Source organism: Passer montanus, unplaced genomic scaffold (genome assembly GCF_014805655.1).
Source record: "Passer montanus isolate IOZ18808 unplaced genomic scaffold, ASM1480565v1 scaffold10, whole genome shotgun sequence".
Taxonomy (NCBI): domain Eukaryota; kingdom Metazoa; phylum Chordata; class Aves; order Passeriformes; family Passeridae; genus Passer; species Passer montanus.
The window spans coordinates 16,325,147-16,347,197 of NW_024356505.1; the positions used below are offsets into that span (position 1 = coordinate 16,325,147).

The 22,051-nt window shown below is 34.6% G+C and overlaps 1 protein-coding gene across 6 annotated transcripts in view; it reads left to right on the forward strand.

Annotated features, from left to right (window-relative positions):
* Positions 1-20,184, forward strand: part of DGKB (diacylglycerol kinase beta) — a 333,385-nt gene extending 313,201 nt beyond the window's left edge. For all 6 annotated transcript variants that reach the window (XM_039712589.1, XM_039712598.1, XM_039712580.1 and 3 more), the window contains 3 exons: positions 5,680-5,800; positions 7,537-7,597; positions 17,730-20,184. In XM_039712589.1, the coding sequence (XP_039568523.1) occupies positions 5,680-5,800; positions 7,537-7,597; positions 17,730-17,837 (290 nt within the window). In that variant the 3' untranslated portion in view covers positions 17,838-20,184. The remainder of the gene's footprint in view (positions 1-5,679; positions 5,801-7,536; positions 7,598-17,729) is intronic.
* Positions 20,185-22,051: the final 1,867 nt, after the last annotated feature.

Here is a 22,051-nt window from a genome sequence, read left to right on the forward strand (position 1 = left end):
TAAAACAGGGTCACATACCATAGATATAGGACTTGATATGTATCCCTGAAGTCAACATTAAGTAAGAGAACAGACTTTTGATAACAGAATGTTAACATTCAGGATTTGCTGATTTATTTTCTGTGTCTGCTCCAAACTTCACATGTGATCTTGGCCAGGTCAGTTCTGAAAACTCTTGTGCTTAACTTTATGTGGTAGAAATAATATTATGACTCTTCTGGGTCTACAAACAATATATTCAGCTGAATATGTGAACAAATATTTTCCAGGACCTAAACATATCTGTGTACAATTTTCACTTTGTAAAATGGACATAATAATATTATTTTTCCCCAATGCTTTGTCTGTTTTATTTGTCTATAAATTCTTGGATAGGAAAGCTGTCTTGTGTATATGTCTGCAAATCAGTAACAAAACAGAGCATTGACATCATCTGGGCCTTGAGATACAACTCTGATATAAACAATTACAAGTACTGAGGCAAATGTTACTTCAGGTAGCTTCTCTCAAGAAGACATAACAAAACCCAGGATGTACAGATTGCACAGAATTTACTAATTTTTTGTAACCAGGAATTAGAAAAAGGTGTTTGTATGAAATCAGGAAAATATTATGACAGTAAACACATTTCTAGCATTTTTTAACAACAGTCCCTATCACTACATATGGAAGGGACCTCACATTCCTGCATAATGGGTAACTGGAGATTTAATACATGCTGTGTTCTAGGAAGATACTGAAGCAATCATGTGGTGCAGAGCACTGAGCTTGGGAGTTTTTCAAAGATCCTCTGGCTTCATACCAGCTTTCAAATTCTTATCCAGTATTTTAACTGGAACCAAAAATTTCCAGAGTGATGATTACTAGGGTTTGATTACATTTAGTAAGCTATGGAGCCTCTTCTCTTCGAAGACAAACTGCTGCCAGAGACAGATTTACCACTGACCAACAGTGTTTTTATGCAAATGTGCCTGAGTGAGTGCAGTAACCCCAAGTTATAATAGAGTCATTCAATCTCTTGCCAGGACAGCAATATTTATATATTGTAAAGATAGATTGGATATCAAAACCAGTTCCATTACAGAGGGAAACTTCTCTATGTAAATCAGTTTTTCTAATCACACCATGTTTCTTCCCACCCACCCCCTACCCCATTTTGCTTTTCTTGCTTTATCTTCATAGATGAATTCCAAATGTGTTTTTCTCTTGTGTGTTCACTCTGAATATTGAAGCATTCAGCTAACGCCAAGATAATGGGTAACGTAAACTCATTAGGAAACTTTAAAGTCTCCAAGTGTGTTTCTCTGGGCCTTGGGAAGGGCTGTAAAGGGCTTACAGTCACATACAATGTTTTGTCTGTCACTTGTGCAAGTTTCTGTTTGAACTTCTCTTCTTCTGCTGCCTTGTGGGAAGAAATGGGCAGTCAGCTCCCCCGTGGCTTTATCTGCCCATCAGGAATGAGTGCAAGGGTCAGATGCCCCTCAGCATGCTGGGCCTGTCTGCTGACAGCAGTGCTCCCCTGGGACAGCTGCCTTTGTTTGCTGACAGGGCTAATATGAGGAGACACGTGAAGTACTTTGGTTTGTGGAAGAGACAGGAGAGACATGGTCCTGTGAAAACATTCCCACACACTCTAATGGCTCATTCACATAGAAAACAAGCGAGAGCCTTCAGCTCTTTCACGGAGCTCAAAGTAGAACAAACGGGCTGGGGAACCCCAAGGCACCAGTCAGAAAACACTTTCCTAATGGACTGAGATGCTCTCTGTGATAGCTTACCTATGAGACCTCAGCTCTCCTTTAGGCAACTACATGAACTGGTTAGAAAGAAAAACTGCTCAGTATCTGATAGTTGCTTTTATTCACTCTTAGTTGTGAAATTCTTCTTGAAAATCTAATATTCAGTTTCCTAAACCTAAACTTTCTAAAACTAGTTATAATGGGTGAAACATGCATTGGAAAATTTTATCATTAAAAGCACCAATTATTTCTCTTTAAAATAAAATCAATAGGATGAAGAAGAAACACAAGAAAGAAATGTGTCCCTAAAAAGAAAAACATAATTTGCTTTATAGTTGTTAGAGACACAGATACACAAGAATATAATTTGAGGATCAAAAAGAGTGACTTTCACAATGAGGCCTCCAACACAATAGGGATACATGTCAGAAAAATCCACATTGCAAACTGTTTTAAGTAACAAATGAGGCTTAGAGAGTGGCAGCATTCATTATTCTTCACTACAGTTTATAAGATGCATAAGAAGTCAGCAAGAATAGTGATACTGGATCAACCCACTAGTTTGTGTGGCTCAGTATCTGACCTCTAACACCAACCTGTATTAGAAATAAATCAAAGCAAACTTACAGTGATTCTTTTCTGTTAAGATATCCTACCGAATATGTATCATTTTTTATTTAAATAATTTCAGTTTAGTGTGGCCTCCTGGCATAACAACATATTATGTTAAAAGGATTTCCTGCTTGTCTACAAGTACTATAAAACTCAGTTCTTGCGTTTGAGAAATACTGAATTACATGACTGTCTTCACCTACTCCGTTGCACTTAGTATTTTGTCATCTTTCCTCCATTCATCTCCTTACTTCCTGAAGGCTACTCGTCTAATTTATTTTCATACAGAAGTTGCTCCATATTTGTTACCACATTTGTTCATCTATCATTTCCAGTTATTTTTCTTCCTCTGCATTGCTGAGTGAACTGGAACTACAAATTCCATACCTTATGGATGTACCAATTGCAGTACTTGATGATCATAAATTGAGCATTGAGCTGATATGTTCATAGAACATAGAATGTTCATTCCAGCATGACAGTACCAATTATAGTCCAGCAAAATAAGCATATACACATGGAGACACACACACCATATTTATTTCCAAATATTGTATCTATGTATATATATGACAGTCTACATATCTGTAGTGAGTGCTCTTTCTCCTTATGGGCATTAAGTTACATATATTGAGCTTTCTGCCTTTGTAAAGCCCTGTTACTCAGTACTATAAAATTCCTAAACTTTTTTTATAATTGGGTTTTGTTTTTCCTTTGTTGAATCTTCATTACACACTGTCTGCTTCTATTTCCAGATTATTTTGGGGTCTATGTTGAGCAGTACAGAGGCCCACACTGATCTTTCTGAAAAATCAGTGATAAACTTCTACCAGAATGAAGAATGACTTCCCCTTTCCTATCTGTTAATTTAATAGAAGATCAGATCTCCTTTAACAGAGCTTACTTAGTCTCTTTCAAAGTCTTTGGTAGAGACCTTTTAAGAAGAAATACCATCCCACTGTTTATGTCTTGGCCCTTTATATTCAACCAGTGTACCTATAGCCATGTAACATCCTTGAAGAGTGGGACTAAAATAGACACACTCCATTTTCCACTTTTCACTTGAGTTCTTATCAAAGTCAATATATCTCAAGGATTTGTTCAAATGGATATGACTATGCAAAAGCATCAGGTCAAATATATCAGCAATAGCAGGAGTGTGAACTAATGCAGTCAATAATTGCATGTTACATTTGCTTTCGTTTTTACTGCTTCTGAAGGAAAGTTATGTCTAATTTAAGCCTGATTCTAAAAATATTCATATTTGGCCTAAAATAACTCCACTTTGGGAATGTGCCATTGCAAATGTGAAGTTTTTGAAAGGGTTTCACTTTTTTTGGTAGATGAGAGTATTGTTCAGTTCCATCTTCCAATGTTTAATATACCACATTTAATGAAAAATGCAGTAGAGATCAAAGGGCAGGATTTGGCCCTTAATTACCCTGCTCCTACTTGGACTAATCTCACAGCTTCTGAAAAATTATGCATCAAATATATATCTCTGAAAATGTCACTGGGCTGAATGTTGCACGTGTTGCCTGAGCTGTCAGAAATAAAAATCTGTTCTTAATTATCCTTCCATTAAAAAAAAATTTCTAATGGCCCAGTGAATAGGAATTTGATGTTTTCTTTGGCTAAATATTTTAATGATCTAAAAAGTTGTATGTGCCTTTATAATATATAAATTTTTGATTAAGTCTCTGTGGCTATCAAGAAAAGCAACATTTCTTTAAATCTCACTTAAGTTTAAATGTTAGTTACTTATGTAAAACATTTTAAGAAAAAAAAAATGCAGTGGAAAGCCAGACATACAAAATTGCATGTGTTACATGGATACAAGCTATAAAAATATATAGCTAGAATTAATTATATTGTACATTTTAAACTTTTGACCATCTTATTGTTTTCACTTAATGGGCAAGAATATTGTTTATTTTTTTCTTTATTAATGTTATATGGAACTAATTGCACTGTGATGAGAAAATGAATAAACCAGAAAATATTAAGAAAGTATAAGAAGAAAAATGAAGGCTTTGGATAGTATCAGATTTTCTGCTGGAAACAGAATAATCCAGATCATAAATTCTATTTGCTTTTAATATATTTTTTCCGTCATCACAGTACTTCTTTCAGTTAATTACCTTCATTGAAAGCCAAAGAAGTGAACAGAAAAGACTCCCACTGAAACTTTGGAATAGCCTCATAGATACAATTTTTAGCATGAAATTTTACCTTCATTAAGGGTTGAGGGGCTTAAAATACACAGAGCATTGTGGTCTCTTTTCTTTGGAGTTTTCAGTGTGATGATAGACTCCAACATTTTATCTCAATGCTTTGCTTCACTGAACAATGTACCTTTTGGAAACATTGATGTTAACAGCCAATTTATAAAATACACATATTACACAGCTAGCAAAGAAGTGTTTCTTCTTCTTGTCCTTTTGGTCTTGGCACCATGTATTTATGCAGGAGAATATAAAACATTTCATGCTAAGCACTCTAGTTGATTCTGGATAATATTTCATTACCTTGGTTGCTTCTGAAAGCAGACTGCTTATTACTATTTAGGTATCTGTACCTGAAATTCTACACAGAATTTTTCCTTACTCTTTGAAGCTAAGTAAACTAATATTTGTTTTAAAACTTTTAGAATTTCAATACCAAAGTACTATTTAGTCAAAAAGAAGCGTGAAACAATAATATATAACTGCGTGCAAACAAGCATGATGAAGTTGGAAAGCTAGGTGGATAGTTAAGGTGTTTTTCTTCCTTTTTGCATTGCCTGTGTGTACTAATTAAGACACTGATCCAATGCAAAAAATAATAACATCTCATAATGATAATGCATGCACATTAAGGGTGCATTGGAGTTGTACACATTGTCTGGAAAGTACTGTATAGAGGAGGATCCTGTAGGGTCTGGAGCACTGACTTTTTTTTTTGCAGATTTTAAATATGTGTTGAAAAAATAAAAAGCATAAATTTATGCACTGTAAACATCTCATTCTTTGTGTGTCAGGTAACCAAAATGAAGGAATGTCTTTTATTTTCTCATATAATGAAATTATTTATTTAGTCTTCATGTATTAAAATAAACCATGGATATAATTATTCTATTTCAGAATAATTTTTGTTAGGATATTGTAGAATCATGGGCCCAGTTGTGTCCAACTTAAAGCTGCAATTCTCCTCGGGAATAATCATTTTTGCCAGTTCTGTTCTCCACATCTTTTATTATCAGTTTGTCTTCTGAGACTTCTCATTGGTCAATATGACTGCTGTCAAAATGCTGTCAAGACAAAATGTGGATTTTTTTCAACTTTTGCAGATCTAAGTGACCAGCTTATGGAAGTGGTGGGTCTGGAAGGAGCCATGGAGATGGGACAGATATACACAGGTCTGAAAAGTGCTGGAAGACGGCTTGCCCAGTGCTCATCTGTTGTCATCAGGTATCAGCAGCTTTAATTTACACTGCAGTGTTGGAGTGCAACTGGAGAGTTTTATATATTGACTTTCTTTTGTAGTATAATAGTCATAACTATTTATTTTTTTTTGTTGAAGTATCATTTTTTCATACTAAATTAATGTATTCCATCCATATTCTATGCCTATATGTCTTCCTTTCTTTAAATGTGTCACAAAACTAAAAAGAGGTATTTACATTCAATCTTCACATGTTGTATTCAAGTGCCATTTTTTGAAGAAGTGTTGTCAAGCATTTGGAGCAGAAGGAATAAGCCATGAACATCTTGGGGTTTATTGTTGACATATACTCCATGCAATTTCAAGCCAAAAGTAATTTAGCATTACTTTGTCACATTTTAACCCATTTATAATGCATACCACACCAGGGAATAGTAGTGTGTAATTAGTAATTGTAAAGCACTTTTTGATCTGTGGAAGTCAAAGTGCTCTGTTTTTAATTTATTTGTTATTTACTGAATTCTGACAAGCCACTATGATTAAATCTATTGGTATGTGCGAGCCGATGATGGTGGAGTACTCTAATCTCATTGTGTTTTATCATTTCTAAGATAAGAACATTCACAATAGAGTAAACTTGAATTACAACACAAGGAAAAAGTAATTGTTCTATCTTTTGGATTAAATAAGGACCGAAAAGGAATTGACCGACTCTTTTTCAGTCAAGAATTCCTCAGTAAGAATTTTCCAAAATTTATTAAACCCATAAGCTCTGCAATTAATGAGCCTAAAACAGAAGAGCAACAATAAAAAAATAAGTAGGAACCCTTCATGAACTATAAACTGAGAGCTCATTAAACATTCTTCCCTTCCTTCATTTATGGCCATAGGTGGTAGGGCATAATTCCATGAAGTGTTAGTTTGTTTTCAAAAAACATCCAGTCCAGAATTTCCATTGACCAACATGAGTCACTAATTTTTCCGTTATTACATTTATCCACTCCATGCTGTTTTTAATAGTCTTGTATGCATACAATTAGTATACAAAAAATACAGTTGGAAAATGTATACAAAAATATGGTTGGAAAAGACCATAAATGTAGTAAATTTATTTTTTTCTGTTCTCATTTTGTTACACTTTTCTTAATGTGACACCCAAAACTAGAGAGGGAATACTGTCTGTATCTTTCTGTTGAAATCAGCACCCCTTTGCTAACAATTCAAATTTATAACATGGCATGTTAAACACTCTGAATATAGTGCAGACGTCATTCTCTGTGACTGTTCTGACTAACTCAGACACAGTGATTCTAGTAAGTGGTGATGATAGACCTAAAATTTTTTTCTCATTTCCTTTATAGTAGAATAATATATATACTATATACTCGTGCAATCTAAATTATAAAAAATAGCACAAATTTGTTTGTCTTTTCTGTTAGTAAGGTTTCTTCCTGAAGTTATTGTGTCATTCATTCATTATTTCACAAATTACAGACTCTTCTTCCATGAAAGAGTAGTGTAACACTAGCAAGATACATTAATATTTGCCATGTTTTTGCTTTGTGTGTTGAAAATCAGACTAAGCTTTTAAAGTTGACTAGGTTACATTTGTAAGCATATTGAGTCATACTGGAAATTTCGTAGGAGTTTAGGGTGAATCAGGGTTATATCTGTATGCCATCACATATGTGCCTTTTCAATAAATACATTTATCAATTTTTTCTAGTTTCTTTTTCTTATATGATGAAATTTGTACCTTTAGGACCAGCAAGTCTCTGCCTATGCAGATAGATGGGGAACCTTGGATGCAAACTCCTTGCACGGTAACTGCAACTGATTATTTTTCTTTCTCCTCTTTTTCACTGGTAGAAATATTTCTTGTGTTTAGAAGACAACTGTTTTCATCAGTGTTAACTCACTTTTCTTGAATAACATCTTCACAAACTGTTTTTATATACTTCAGTACTCCCTGTATTTTTAATTTATCATTCTGAATTCAAACACAGGTTAAAGTGGAATTAAAAGACATCTGTTTCAGAAGTTTGGAAAATACTTGAGGAGTGCAGTCTCAGTATCCCTTTACCCAATATGACCATTTATTTATGATGGTGTATCAGATTTAGGCTCTCTATTGCTGAGGAAAATTCAATCCTTGTTTTGATGCTAAAATGTAGAAAGTAACTAATGTTAGTCTTAAAATTTAGAAAGCTTTTGTATTGTGTTTTTCAGAGTTCATATGAAGAAAGTTTTATTTAAAGCTGAATTCTTAACTCTTCTGCTTCAATTTTACAATAGGACTAATATTTTTTTAAGTCCTTAGAGTTTAAGGGGTAAATAAAGGAAATTAATTAGTTTCTTGTTTCAGTACCCGCACATATGAAGTGAGAGCACACAAACATTAATCAGGATAGGATAGGATAGGATAGGATAGGATAGGATAGGATAGGATAGGATAGGATAGGATAGGATAGGATAGGATAGGATAGGATAGGAACTTTGAGTGACTCTTTAGAGACAATGCAAGAAAAGGCGTATCTGTAAGAACTCTCCATTTTCATCTCCAATAAATTATAGAGGCTAACCAGGCATTCAGAGAGGAGGCTGAAGAAAGCCAAGTTCTTTATTGTCCTGTGTAATCTTATTAGTATGTTTTAATATAAAGTTCTACTAATTTTGCTTCCCTAAAGAAGACCTGTGCTTTTAAGTAGATGAATTGCTGCAGCCTTGCAGCTTGCAAATATGACAAAATAGTACTCTGACAAGGAAGAAATCCCACTACATACAAGTGGGAGCAGTTTTCAAAAAAAAGGGTACTGGATTCCTCTCACGAGCTTTATGTTGCTGGTAGGATTAAAATTTACACAAAAAATAAAAGTAGTGACGTACAGGAAGGTGCTAATGGGCATGAAACTGATAATATATGGGTTTGGATGACAGAAGAGGGTTGTGTTTACCAGATACACCATAGTGTACAGCTGAACAGTGTGAAGAATGCTGAATTCTCATTCTCTAGGGAAGTGCTCAGATTCTGCAATGTGAGGAGAATCATAGAAACACATACTGTGTGAAGGCTGAACAGTCGGGACTTTATGAGATTTGTTGCAGAAAACCATTTGGAGTTATGAGATATCATTATCTTTACCTCTTCTACAATGGTGGTTCAGTGCAGAGCAACAGCACTGAACCCAGCTTATTACTTACTTATTTGGGAAAAAGACATGGAAATTTTCAGTTGCCAGATTACGGAAGAGAACTTATGGAAGGTTGCTGGCAATAACATGTGCTTCTTTTTTTTCTTTTTTTTTTTTTTGTCCTGATGCTTGCTCTGTGCAGAATCCCTGTTATCTGATTGATAATGCTAGCACAAGCTGCCAGTGCAATTGAGAACAAACCTGGAAAAAAGACAGTTCTTACATTTCAATTACTGTCCTGAGGAAACAGTAAATTACTGTTGACAATTACTGCTGTCCAGTTTTAAAGGGGATAGAAAAGGGGATAGAAATGGCATATACTCTTCTGAGGAACCTATTCTTTTTGCTATACCATTTTTATGAGAATGTACTTGGCACTATGTAAGAAAACCATGGTGTTGAATGTACTTGTTTAGTCTTTGAGGAACAAATACATGCACTATTTGCTATACCAATGCACTTCTATGAATTTAGATATAGTATTTTTTTTTGTTATTTTATTCATTTTTGTGGGGTTTTTTTTCTGCTGAGCTTCAATATTTATTGCAATAGCTCCTTGCACTGTTGTATATGTGCCACCCTCTGTTTCCTACATCTTACAAAGTAAAAAATATATATGGTCCGACCTCTTTCTTCCCCACTAATTCTAACTACAGTAGAGGTTTTTTCTTTAAGTTATCTGCAAGTTGATAGGAATTCTTCCTTAGATAATAGGAAGATAATACCCACCTATGTCCTTAGACATAGGTGGATATTAGGTTTCTCTCAACCAAAGATCAAGATTTGATATCTGAGTTTGTGCTTCACAGTGATCTTTCTTTGGAAGCCAAAGCATACTTGATCATGTAAATACCAGGGTGATATCTGTGATGTGTATCCAAACCAGAGTCTGTGCAAAATCCCCAAAAAATCAAAATAATACTTTAGGCTTAGTCAGCTATGTAATCAGTCATTTGAGCCAGCAAGAGCTCACATTTCAAAAAACTGATAAGGAGGACAATATAAAAATCAATAGGTTTGTCTGTTTTAGAGAAAAAACTGCCATTTTCTCTCAAAATGAAAGCAGATGAATAATGACACATTTTTTTAATTTAAAAAAAAAAAAAAAACCATCATGGCCAGATAAAGAACTCTCTATGTTTAGTTCCCTAGGACACTTGTGATAATTTGGCTTTCCTTTCCTTTTGCCTCTTAGGAAGTTTCGTTCTTTAGTCCTTATAAGAAATTGAGGCCTATATATAAAGATGTATTGTGCATCTTTATATAACTTCCTGCATTGTGCAGAGACATGGGGAGACCTTCCCAGGCTACCTTTTCTCATTAGGATGCTGAGGCAAGGCACTTACTAGTTTACTGGCTATGTTGTTTGAAGGAAGAAGCTGCAGTTGTGTTTGGATATACCATCTCACTAGTTTTAGGAGAGAGAGGTCTGCACCTTGTTAGGTTGCACACATCAGTGAGACACAGCAGCTGAGCCTCAGGTTTTTGATTCTTTTGTGTCCCAGCCAGAAAGCTATTGTTAAAAAAAAAAATAACAAACCCAAACAGCAAAAAACAAAACCTGCTATCTTTCCCTCTTCAACTGTCTTTTATGAAGGTGAAATTTTTTTTGGTATCTCAGGAACTTCAGTGTCATCTAAGTTCAGTAGTGTTAAGGACTGACCTATAAATATTACAGAGACTAAGTGAGAAAGAAGTTCATAGAATCAGCATGTATTGAATCAACTCTTGCCCGACTTGCAACTACTTATGCTAAAAAGTACTTTGCTGCATTGCTTCAGGTTTTGATATAAATGAGAGTATTTTCCAAAAGATTTTCCAAAATAAATTAAATTCAACGTGATCAAAATTCTCCTGGTTTTCTATTGTGCCTATTCAGGAAAACAACTTTGGCCTCAAATCCCAATTCTATATGGGATACAGCCTGCACATGCAGGCTTGGAAGTTTACTTCCTCTTGAAGGAATCAATATGTTTCTCTTTGTGGCTTCTCCTTTTTGACTGGGAAGAAAGTTTCACACAAATAGCATGAGTTGCTGACACTGTCCTTTCTCATGCATATGGAGGCCATGCTCCTCCAAAATGATACTGTGAGCTCTGAGAAAATATTGTGGAATGTGGTCGATAATGCAGTGGTTTCCAGAAGCTGTGATCAGATTTTTCCGTCCTGTGATCAATTTTATGAGTAAACAAATTGTTGTGTGTTTCTTCTAAAATCTTCTATGATACATTGCTTATGCACCTATCATCCCTACGGGAGAGCGGGTACACAGTCATGTAGGTTCTGTGCATCCTTAGAAATGTGAGTGGCTTGGTGTAAAAATCTGTCATCCAGAATTATTCAGTATATTGAACACATGCAGAATGCAGCATCTAACGAAGTCACTCTGCTCTGGTATAATAAGATGAAGCATCTGAGCATCAAATTGTATTGTTTTCACTGGTTTTTTTTATAGAAGACTCTTTGGGAGAAGGAAAGATAATGTTAATATTATGTTAAACATCTTGTCTGATTAGCTGAGGAGGAAATTCTATCAGAGCTCTCCCAGACAAATATAGCAACATGAAAGATATCTATGGTTTCACCTGATCTCCAAACAGGTCATTAATAGTAATGAAACTTCAAAGACTCTCAAGTTAATTCAATAAACTTCTAGCTTTAGCCATCAGGGTTTTTTTAAGAAAAGTAATCTTTCAATTTAGCTACATAAATTATTAGCAATGTTTTGAAAAAATCTATAACAATGTTCCATCCTAATTAGAAATAACTGCAATTTATGTTCTTTCATCTATTCCTGACTTGCTTGGCATGATATCTGAAAGAGTGTCAAGCTTCTAGAAACACTAGATTAAAAGTAGAAGAAAGAAATGTCCGTAGAAGATGCAAGAATATTGCTTAAATAAAGAAATAAAAATAAAAACCCATAGTCAGAGCTCACCTAATGGATTGCCAGAAACAGTTTCACGGGTATCTGAGACACAGTATTTTCAGAATTGTTTCCTGATTGTATACTGTTAACTTGGAGTAAGTCATGGAATAATGTTACACAAAATTAGTATTTCAAAACACTGTCATTTGAATGCACCTTAAAAATAAGTTTAGAATGAGTGGTTTCTTTCCAGTTTTTCCTTTAATCCCTAGATATGTGATGAGCCAGGGCGCAGGGATCTTACTGTACTGTAGTTAGATACAGAGAGAAACAAGAACTTAAACCAAACCAAACTGTGTGCCAGAGCTAGGTGAGAAAACTAAAAGAGAGTTACAGATTTGCTTTTATACAGATTCATTGTTTCCAATACCTCACACATCACATGAAGCAGCAGCAGCAGCTGTATTCCAGACTCTGTCGGTAAAGTATCTTCTTTCCAAGTCTCTGGTTGTACCATTATTTTCTTATCAGTCTTTATAATGAGAGAATTTGACCTACTGCATCTGCCACTTTAGAGCAAACAGGAGCTGGGTCCTAGATATGGTGGCTGATTTCAATAAAATGTTAGCCAGTTGTTACATAGTTAACCCAAAAATGAAAATCACTAGAGAAGACTTTTGATGTTATATGAAAGTGCTTCACTTTTTTTCCCTTTTGAGAAGCAATGTGCATTCTGTTCCAAGGCCAGATTGATTTATTGAGTTTTTTAACATTTTATTTTGCAGCTGGGCATTATTTTTTGTGGTCACAGGTACACTGCACTTTAATTGTTTTTGTTTATGTATGCGTATTTTTTTCCTTAATTTCACAACAGTAGTTTTTGTAATTGACAAAGCAATTTACTGCATGTGTGCTTTCTGCACCCCAGACAAATACTCTAGCATGTGTAGTGCACCTTTCTTTCCAGTTCAGATTGTTAAGAAAAGAATTAGTTGTGACTAATTGCCAATTAATTTGCAGTGGTTTTTGGGAGGAGGGGGAAAAACAATTGCACCTACTAATTAAAATTTAAAATATTCCAGAGTGTCATCTTTAGGTATCTGTGGAATACATAATTTCCATTTCAGTTCTGTACTGGATCTGTAACAACCCTGAGCTGACAGCTCTATTAATTTAAAACCTCAGTGATACCTATTAGTACAAAACACGAAAAAAATGCCATTAATCATTTATTTTAATTTTGCAGCTCTGTCATTTTCTCAGTATGTTTAAAAATTATGATGACACCGTAACGTTTTCCAATCTACCTGTGTGAAGGGGAAACGGATCACACTACTTAGGAGAGAGACTAGAGTATATTATTAGAGCTTAATTAATGCCAAACTGATTAGATTTGATTGCACTTTGCACAATAATATTGTTTAGAAATTTATTTAAGATGTGTTGCATAATGCTTTTAAAACAACTAGTCTAGATCTGAGAGGTTTTGCCCGAAATGCCACATTATGCAAGTCACAGGTTAATTTTGCTCAGCAGTGCCTACATTCTAATCCTGTGATTCATAACATGATTCCCTATACACTCTTGATCACCTAAGGAAGAGAAAAGTATTTGGTACTCCTGTGATAGAGAGGAGTTTCATCCCTCCATTTCCTGTAAGAGGAGCAGCATTTGAGTATCCATACTGTGAGAAAACCCCCTTACCCTCAAAACAACCAACATCTAAACCCTGCTGAGAACATGTTCAAAAGTGACCATAAAATAAAAGATCCAGCTGGATAAGGCTGGGGATTTTTTCTGGCAGTTTCTTCTGTCTGTCTTTAAAATACAGTAATATGTTCTTTAACCTTAATTGAAATATTATCAGCAGAGCTGATTAGCTCTGTTTCCAGTTTTCTATTGTCAGCTAGTGCAATACTTTAGAACATGTATTTATAGCACTATGTCTTCTGAAGTAGTAAATAGTAAATGTTTAGGCATTCTTTGAAGCATAAAGGTAACCAGCATATACTGCAGAAAAAGGAACATGAAAGTAAAACTGACTGACCTAAAAGATACTGTTATCACGCTAAAAAATTTGATGCTCACTGCTTTTCTTATAGTGGATATTAATGTGGCTTCAAGGCATTTTGAAACTCTGACCTGCTTCTAAAACAAAGGCCTGGTTTATGAGTTTGTAAGTATTTTTAGTATCAAAAATTCAGGCTGCCTCTTTATCACAACATTTTCTATTGACATATAGGAAGATATTATCATCTCTTCTTTTGAGTATTATGCTCTTTCAATTTGACCTAGTGTTCCTTGCCATGAATACAATCACTGGACATACTTTCTAATACTGGAAAGGTGATTTCTGCAAATGCAAGATTTTTCTGCAGGATAAATATTTACTATATATACCAACCCTCGTGGGATAAAATCTTGGCTTCAATTAGTAAATAAGAGGTTTTTCATTGGCTTCAACATTTTAAGTTTAGCCTAGAATGTTGTGGAGCAGACTTACAACAAAAATCCATGGTATCTTAGCAATTCAGGTGGCTACATATTTACCTCTGAAATAGAATTCTATTATTTTCTGATTTTGTCTATATTTGAGTATACATTTATGCCAAGTATGTAAAATAATTTCTTGTTTGTTTGGAGATTTTTGTTTGTTTGTGGGTGGGGTTTTTGTTTTTTGGGGTTTTTTTGTTTTGGTTTTTTTTGGGGGGGTTGGGTTTGGGTTTTTGTTGGTTTTTTTGTTCATGTTTGTTTAGGGGGGGGGATTGTTGTTTTGGGGTTTTTTTGGTTGGCTGGGATTTTTTTGGGGCGGTTGTGTGTTTGTTTTTTTTTGTTTTTCTTCCAGCAGCAATTCAGGCACTCAATTTATGTTTAAAATGTTCTCTATATTACCCTCAAGTTATTACACATTTTCAATAAATTGAGTAAGTGATCTCAAAAATTGTTTTCCAGAATTCCATAGTAATTTCTACGAGTATATATTATCAATTCCTAAAAGTAGAGTAGGTTAGGATTTTAGCTTTCTGGATTTTTGTCTGTGCAATCTCTTTTTTTCATGTGCATGTGTGTTTGTGATTCACAGGTAAATCTAAGAAACATTAAAAATTTTAAAGGGTCTTTTTAAAAACTTTTATAATTGTGTTTCCACTGAAAAAAAGACATGAAAATGCTTGCTGAATGGAAGAGAAACTGAATGGTAAACGTTAGTCTTTAGACATTTCCCTGTATAAACACACATAGAATCTCTACAGAGCTGTAAGTGGGAATTTTTAACTTAACATAGACTCTGTTGCTTCCAAAATCTCTCTTTCTCTCTCTCACTCTCTTTTTGTCCTGCTATAGAACACTTTCAATGTTAGGCCCTGCTTTGACCTACAACACTGTTTCTCTGTCTGAGATCCTCAGTGCTTATTCCCATCTTGAAGTGAGCACTGTCACTTGTCACCCAAACTCACAGCTCCAACTCTGGCAGCACTGCCAGTGTGAGAACAGAAGCAGAAGTGACAGACCAGGGCAGAAATGCAGTGCCTGAGAGTATTGAGAAAGACAAAATTAGCCTTCTTCAGGCAAAGTACTGCAATGGTTCAGAAACATACTGATCTTTTTTCATCAGCCAAAAATAAGATGTTTCAATTTATTGAATTTTTTTTAGGGTAGGTAAGTGAAGAATTTGATGGTTATCATTGTTAACCAATGCAATGTTAATAGAAATACCATGACTAAGTAAAAAATATATACTTTAAATTTACACTTTATTGCAGCATTTTCAGAATACAAAATATTTTACACCATTGAAATTGTGCCTATTTATAAAGGTTGAAAATATGTCTTGGAGAGAGGCATGTAGGACTCATCCCCATGCATGGTAGTGGTTAATCATGTTCAGGCATGTTAGCTGATCTCAGCTGATAGGAAGCAACATGCTGAAGAGGTTGTGGTCTCTGAAACAGATGGCTCAAGCCAAGAAAGAACATTACAAATGATAAACATTTACTCAGTATGTAATTGCATTCATCCTGAGGAGCATTGAACAGCCCCAACCTGACACGCAATCTGTACAGGGTCTCAGGATTACCTCACCCCTTCCTACTAAAGCCATCTTTTGGGCTTTGCTCTTTTATTCACTTTAGGATGGAATTACTATGTTTTACCTCAGAAAGGAAATTTAAAGGCATTCCTACTGCCACATCATGGCCAAATCTTGCAATAAGCTAAACCCTTTATGACTTAAAAATTCACTCATACCAGCTGTAGGTTGCTTCATGTCATGATCCTCAGGATCAGGTTGATATCATCACTGCTCCTGATCTCCAAAATACGTCTTATGAAGCATGTGGAAGTTACAAAAATAGGCAGTTTTCCAGGACCAGATCATCAGCTGGTACTGACATCAATGGAAAAATGCCAGCTTACCCTAACTACAGATTTGGCTTCCAGAATGATGCCTGAAGCAGAATTTATTGTGAGAAAATATATTGGTGCCAGTCTTTGAAAGCCACAGTTATTATCCATGTGAAAGTAATCTACATTGCCAAGAACCCCCCATATGCTATATTCAATACTAATGAGTAGTGTTGACAAAAAGAGGTCCCACATGAAATTTGAAGTTAATGAACTAAGGTGGCATGAAAATGAGCATTTGGAGAGTAGAGTAAAGGCTCTAATAGAGTTAAACCAAGACACAGACTCTGTTGAGATTTTTATGTTTCTGTCTTCTTACATTGTAAAGTAAGTTTCCACCCCAAGAAATGTCCTGATCTATATTTTAATGAGCCTCGCCACGTGACATACATTTTTTGTTTCATTTACTATTAGTGAATGACAAGTGAAGGATATTCATTTTAACTTGAAAATGTCAGCTATGCACTTTAAGAGATATATTTTTCCAGTTTTTAATGAGGTGGTGTTTCTTTTTGAAAGAGATACCCATCTCTGATGTGGGTACTATGCAGGTGACAACTGATATTTAATAAGTGATGGTTCTTGTATTAGTCGTAGTTCACTAAAGAAAATGTCTCGGATTGCTTTTGAAAAACTCCTAACGTCACTAGCCCAAAGGCAAGATGTGACCTTTTTATTACATAATGAGAATCATTTATTATCTTACAATGTATCTTAAAGTCACAGACAAAATGCCACTTTGATAATTGCTTTCAATTAGCTTTGAGCATAGCATACATTCATAAAATGTCTTCTCTAATTTAGACTTGAATTAGAGAAAATTGCAGACATAATCTACTTTAAGGTTGTCTCATTTAAGGTGATTCGTAGTTCTATATCAAAGAAATCAAAATGGGTGGCTTTAGAGCAGTATTACAAAGTGTTTTAAATAGTCTTTTCAATATTTGAGTCCATTCTATTAACAATTAATTAACAAATTAGAATGCCAGTTCATCTTTTTGGACCTTTTCTTGTGTATTAACTTTATACTTTTGTTCACCATTGCTGTTTTGAAATTAAGTACTGTCCTGTAGTAAAAGAGTACAGCTTGATTAGATGTATAAATAAAGCATATAAAGACATCGCTTGTATCTTAATAACAGGCAACAGCTTGGTCTGTCAGCATGTATGTTCTTTCCAACTTTTAAATTCTTCCTCAACAGCAAGCAATAAATCCCACACTCCAAAAGTAAGATTGTATATTGGCATGTATTTTATTGTATGTGTTTATTAATTTTTTGTGTATAATTTAAATTATTTGTGGAAAAACTATTACACATAGACTGGTCTAGTGCATATGCAATATCATTCGTAAAAAAACCCAGGTATTTTCCTTTCAGCTTCAATTAAATGGTGCAGGTCTGGAAGTTATATATAAAGATAAATCAGGCATCTCAGACAGTTGGAACTGAACTAGCTCAAGGGGTAACTCTGTTTTTCTTCTTTCTTCCCCAGATAAAAATTACTCACAAGAACCAAGCCCCCATGTTGATGGGACCACCTCCAAAAACTGGTCTTTTCTCTTCTATCATCAAAAGAACAAGGAACCACAGCAAGGAATAAGCCTATGTAGTTTAGTTTAAATTAAAAAAAAACAAAATCAATTAGCTTTGTTGGGCTTTGGAATATTTATGCTGGGAATCTTTCAAGAATTTTAGAATATCTTCTATTTGCAAAATCTTGGATTTTGGTTTAACTGTTCTGTAGCTGAGCTGATGTAAAACTATGCTACTAGAAAAAAATGTTGTCACAGTTTTGTAGGCATTTTGCATGATGAAAGCAGATGTTTACATACAGTGATACAGCATATTTTTTTGTTGCATGCGTTACCATTTACTAATCTGTGGTCTAATTTTGCCATGGAATACGGGAAGAGAATGTCATGGATAATTTGATTTTCTCTCTGTTCTGTTTCAGCTTTTTCTACTACAATAACCATATGCCATAAGTTCAATAGTATCTCTTCAATCAAACATCTTTACACGAATAGTCAATCTGACCTGTTTCAGAGTAGAATCATTGCAGGTCTCATTAACCTGTATTTTTAGTTTATAATTTCTTTCTATCCTGAGAATATTTTTATTCAACAGTATAAGTATTAAAATCCTGTAAGTTATTCTGATAACTCCTATGTACATGAGTAACTGTACCTGCTGAAAACATCTAACAATATGCACAGTATAAATGGTCATGATTGTTCTTGTATAAGTTAGATAAAGTTTTTGTTAAGATTAAAAGTTGATGAAAGTTTGAGCAAAAACTTCGGGACTAAGAAGATCATGCTGAGTGAAGATAACAATAATTGCAAAACTAGCCATCAGTGTTTGTTGAAATCCTAGAATTATTTTCATAAGCAATACATCTCTGTAACATGGCAAACCTTAAATCATTCTCCACAAAGACCAATAGCATAGTGCATATGCACACAAATAACCAAAGCTCATGCCTAATTAAAGTGCATTTCCCACCAAAGATTTAGTGAAGGATGCTTCAGAGAAATGGGTTAATGCATAATTAATCAAACTCACTAGAGTAGACTCACTTCTGAAAATTTACAGTTCTTCTGATTGCATTGTCAAATGTCCAGACAAATGTTTGGGTAGGGAAAAACATTAAATTAATTTCAAGTAAATACTCACTTTTCATTTGTTTCATAAGTTGATTGACATAGGAACATATGCTAAATATTGATACATAGATACAAATTAAATATTAGAAAACTAAACATATTTTTTATGTCATAATAATTTATAAATTCATGCTATCCATAATTACTCATCCCCTAAGTTAATTGCTCAAGGAAACAATGACCTGTTGCCTATTACCCTTTTGTAGTCTGCTATCTGAAATCCAGACATTTCTTGTCATAATTTTGGTGAGGCAGTTGCTCAGGTTTTAACTTTCTTAGCTCTCTGAGAGACTTCCTAACAGCTTAGAAATCATAATACAGGGATTTGCCTGAGGTTTGCACAGCACTGTCTAATGTTGAAGGGAAGTCGAAGAATGGCAAATTTTTTCAGTCTTGCATATAAACAATCTCAAGCAAAACTTTTTGTGCAGTCTTAACATTGTTCTTTGTTCAGAGTGAGCTGCTTCTCAGCTCTGCATGTCTTAAGTTCTCAGAGATTTCATAAAAAAAAACAAGGAAAAAATAAAATTTTGCTTGAAATGCATGATTTCCCATTTTTATCCAGACTTTAAAATGTTAATTATTTATTAAATCTATTTTTCTATTGATTCATTCATCCATTTAAAAAAATAATACTTCATCATGCTGTAGTGCACGGTACTGTGCATGTATTTAAATAAAGTTACTATCATTTGTTCCTCAGTATAAGAATTCAACAGAGTCCTAATTTATATAATAGATATTAAAATAAAAGTCAGTATATAGCTGGTAAGGATTATGTCTTTGAAATATACAGTCTATGTTCTGTAAACATTAGGAGGTAAATGCCAATTAATGTTTTGTTCAGCATTAGGTAGAAAAATATGAAGGTGATTATTCGCTAAAATTAAGATCTAGTAATTCACCATTCTTGGGTCCAGTGGTGTTGACATTTACAGTTACCATAGGAGTAAACTAGTATTTTTCCTGTGCATTGCAAAAACACACACACACAGAAGCATTTGATGCACTGAACTACAAACATGCATAAGTATAGAGCAAAGGTTATTTGCAAAAAGAAGGAATTTGCTGATATAATATTACGTAAAGTGTATATTGGTTTTATGAAATTATGGTTACAGGTGATAAATATTTTCACATAACTTGACATAGAATTTTCTACCAATGCTCTCAACTTTTTTGTGGCAAAAATGTGTTTAACAACAATATATAATGTGTTCTCTATGATTATCTCATGAACATTGTAACTCTGAAAACAAATAAAATTATACATAAGCTATTACTAAATAATGTATGCAATTTTAAATGTGTCAGTCTGTAATAGCAAGTTGGTCACAACACACATTTTTATATAAAGAGGGATAGATGAGTCCATGCCATCAGAATTACATACAATTCTGAATAGACATAAAAAGTAAATCAGATCTGCTTGTTGGTTTGTATAAATTTTCACTGTAACATAACAGAACAGAGCAGCCATTATACTGAATTAACAGTTTTCATAGCAGAGACTGTCTTTCTGTTAATCTTGGTTGTTTGGGTTTTTTAGCATGACCTCTAATAATTTCAAATCATCCTCAGGTTGAAAGTATTGATGGTGAAAAGAAAAAGTAGAGGAAACATATTATGAAAAGAAAATGGTGTATTAAATGAAAAAGAACTTAAAAATGAAGGTTCTTTTCTTCACTTCAATATGCACAGAGCTAATATGAAATTATTCATTCGTGAAAGGAAAGAAACAAAGAATATATGCATATCTCTACATACAGCTCAAATAGAAGCACTGTTCCTAGGTACACTGAAGAAGGTATCTGCAAATCTTCTACTCTTTACAATGAAACATTCCTTAAGGCTTCATTAATGACATTTGCAATGTAAGTGACAAGTAAAATATATAGGTATTAAACATGACACTAGATTTGCAACTCTGTGATCATTGTGTGTCAACTGGGCAGTGTGCTGACAAAAGAGCATGATGTCTCAGGAAAACTTTTAACTTCTAATATTGGTCAGTCTCTCTCATTTCACATGAGTTCCTGTTAAAAAGAAGTGGAAGAATTTCTTGCAGAGACAAATACAGAATTACTGTTTCCAGTACTTTTAAGTACATTTGCTCACTCTTATCTTAATCTTCTCTAGGATTGCATGTACATCACAACAATGACTAGCTAATATCCAAAATCATTTAAAGCAAATAAAGTTACAGATTTCAGCATGTTTCACAATATCATTGTAAAACAGAATATAGTCAGCTGTGGTATGAAAGGCAGAAAAATCCCTTTTTTATTTTTCTAAATCTTTAGGTTACTATTTGTTTTCCAAGATTACGGCATTTTAGTGATTATTAATGATTTAGGGTACTAATGGTATTCTACAAGTTACTGCCTTTAACCCCAAATGGCTTCTGGGGCTTGTAACTGAGGCAGACCATAGCAAGACCAAGACTTTGAGAAACAGATACTTCGGAGAGGTGTCCCTCACCTCCCTGTGGGAGTGACTGGGGAGAATGGAAGAATTATCTCTAGACAAGGAAGTAGGAGAAGATCAGAGAGCTCTGCTATGGAACGAGGAAATAAAGTGAAGCGAGGTGCAGTGTGAGCCACAGAAATGTTTGTAGGTGACCTGGGAGGCCAGATGAAGGCACTCAGAGCTAATGAGCAGCAATGAGCTAGATGAATGGGTTAATTACCTTTATCTAGAGAGCCCTTCCATTTAAGGCTAAAGGAGTAAAGTAGTATTTCCTTGCTTTGAATGCAGAAAGACCTTGAGAAATTTGGGCTGAAGTAGACAATACTACCGGGCCCTTCAGGGGAAGTGAGCAGGACTTGCAAGGAAAGGGGAGCTGAAGGATTGTTGAGAAACAGATACTTCGGAGAGGTGTCCCTCACCTCCCTGTGGGAGTGACTGGGGAGAATGGAAGAATTATCTCTAGACAAGGAAGTAGGAGAAGATCAGAGAGCTCTGCTATGGAACGAGGAAATAAAGTGAAGCGAGGTGCAGTGTCATCCACAGCAATGTTTGTAGGCGACCTGGGAGGCCAGGTGAAGGCACTCAGAGCTAATGAGCAGCAATGAGCTAGATGAATGGGTTAATTACCTTTATCCATTTAAGGCTAAGGGAGTAAAGTAGTATTTCCTTGCTTTGAATA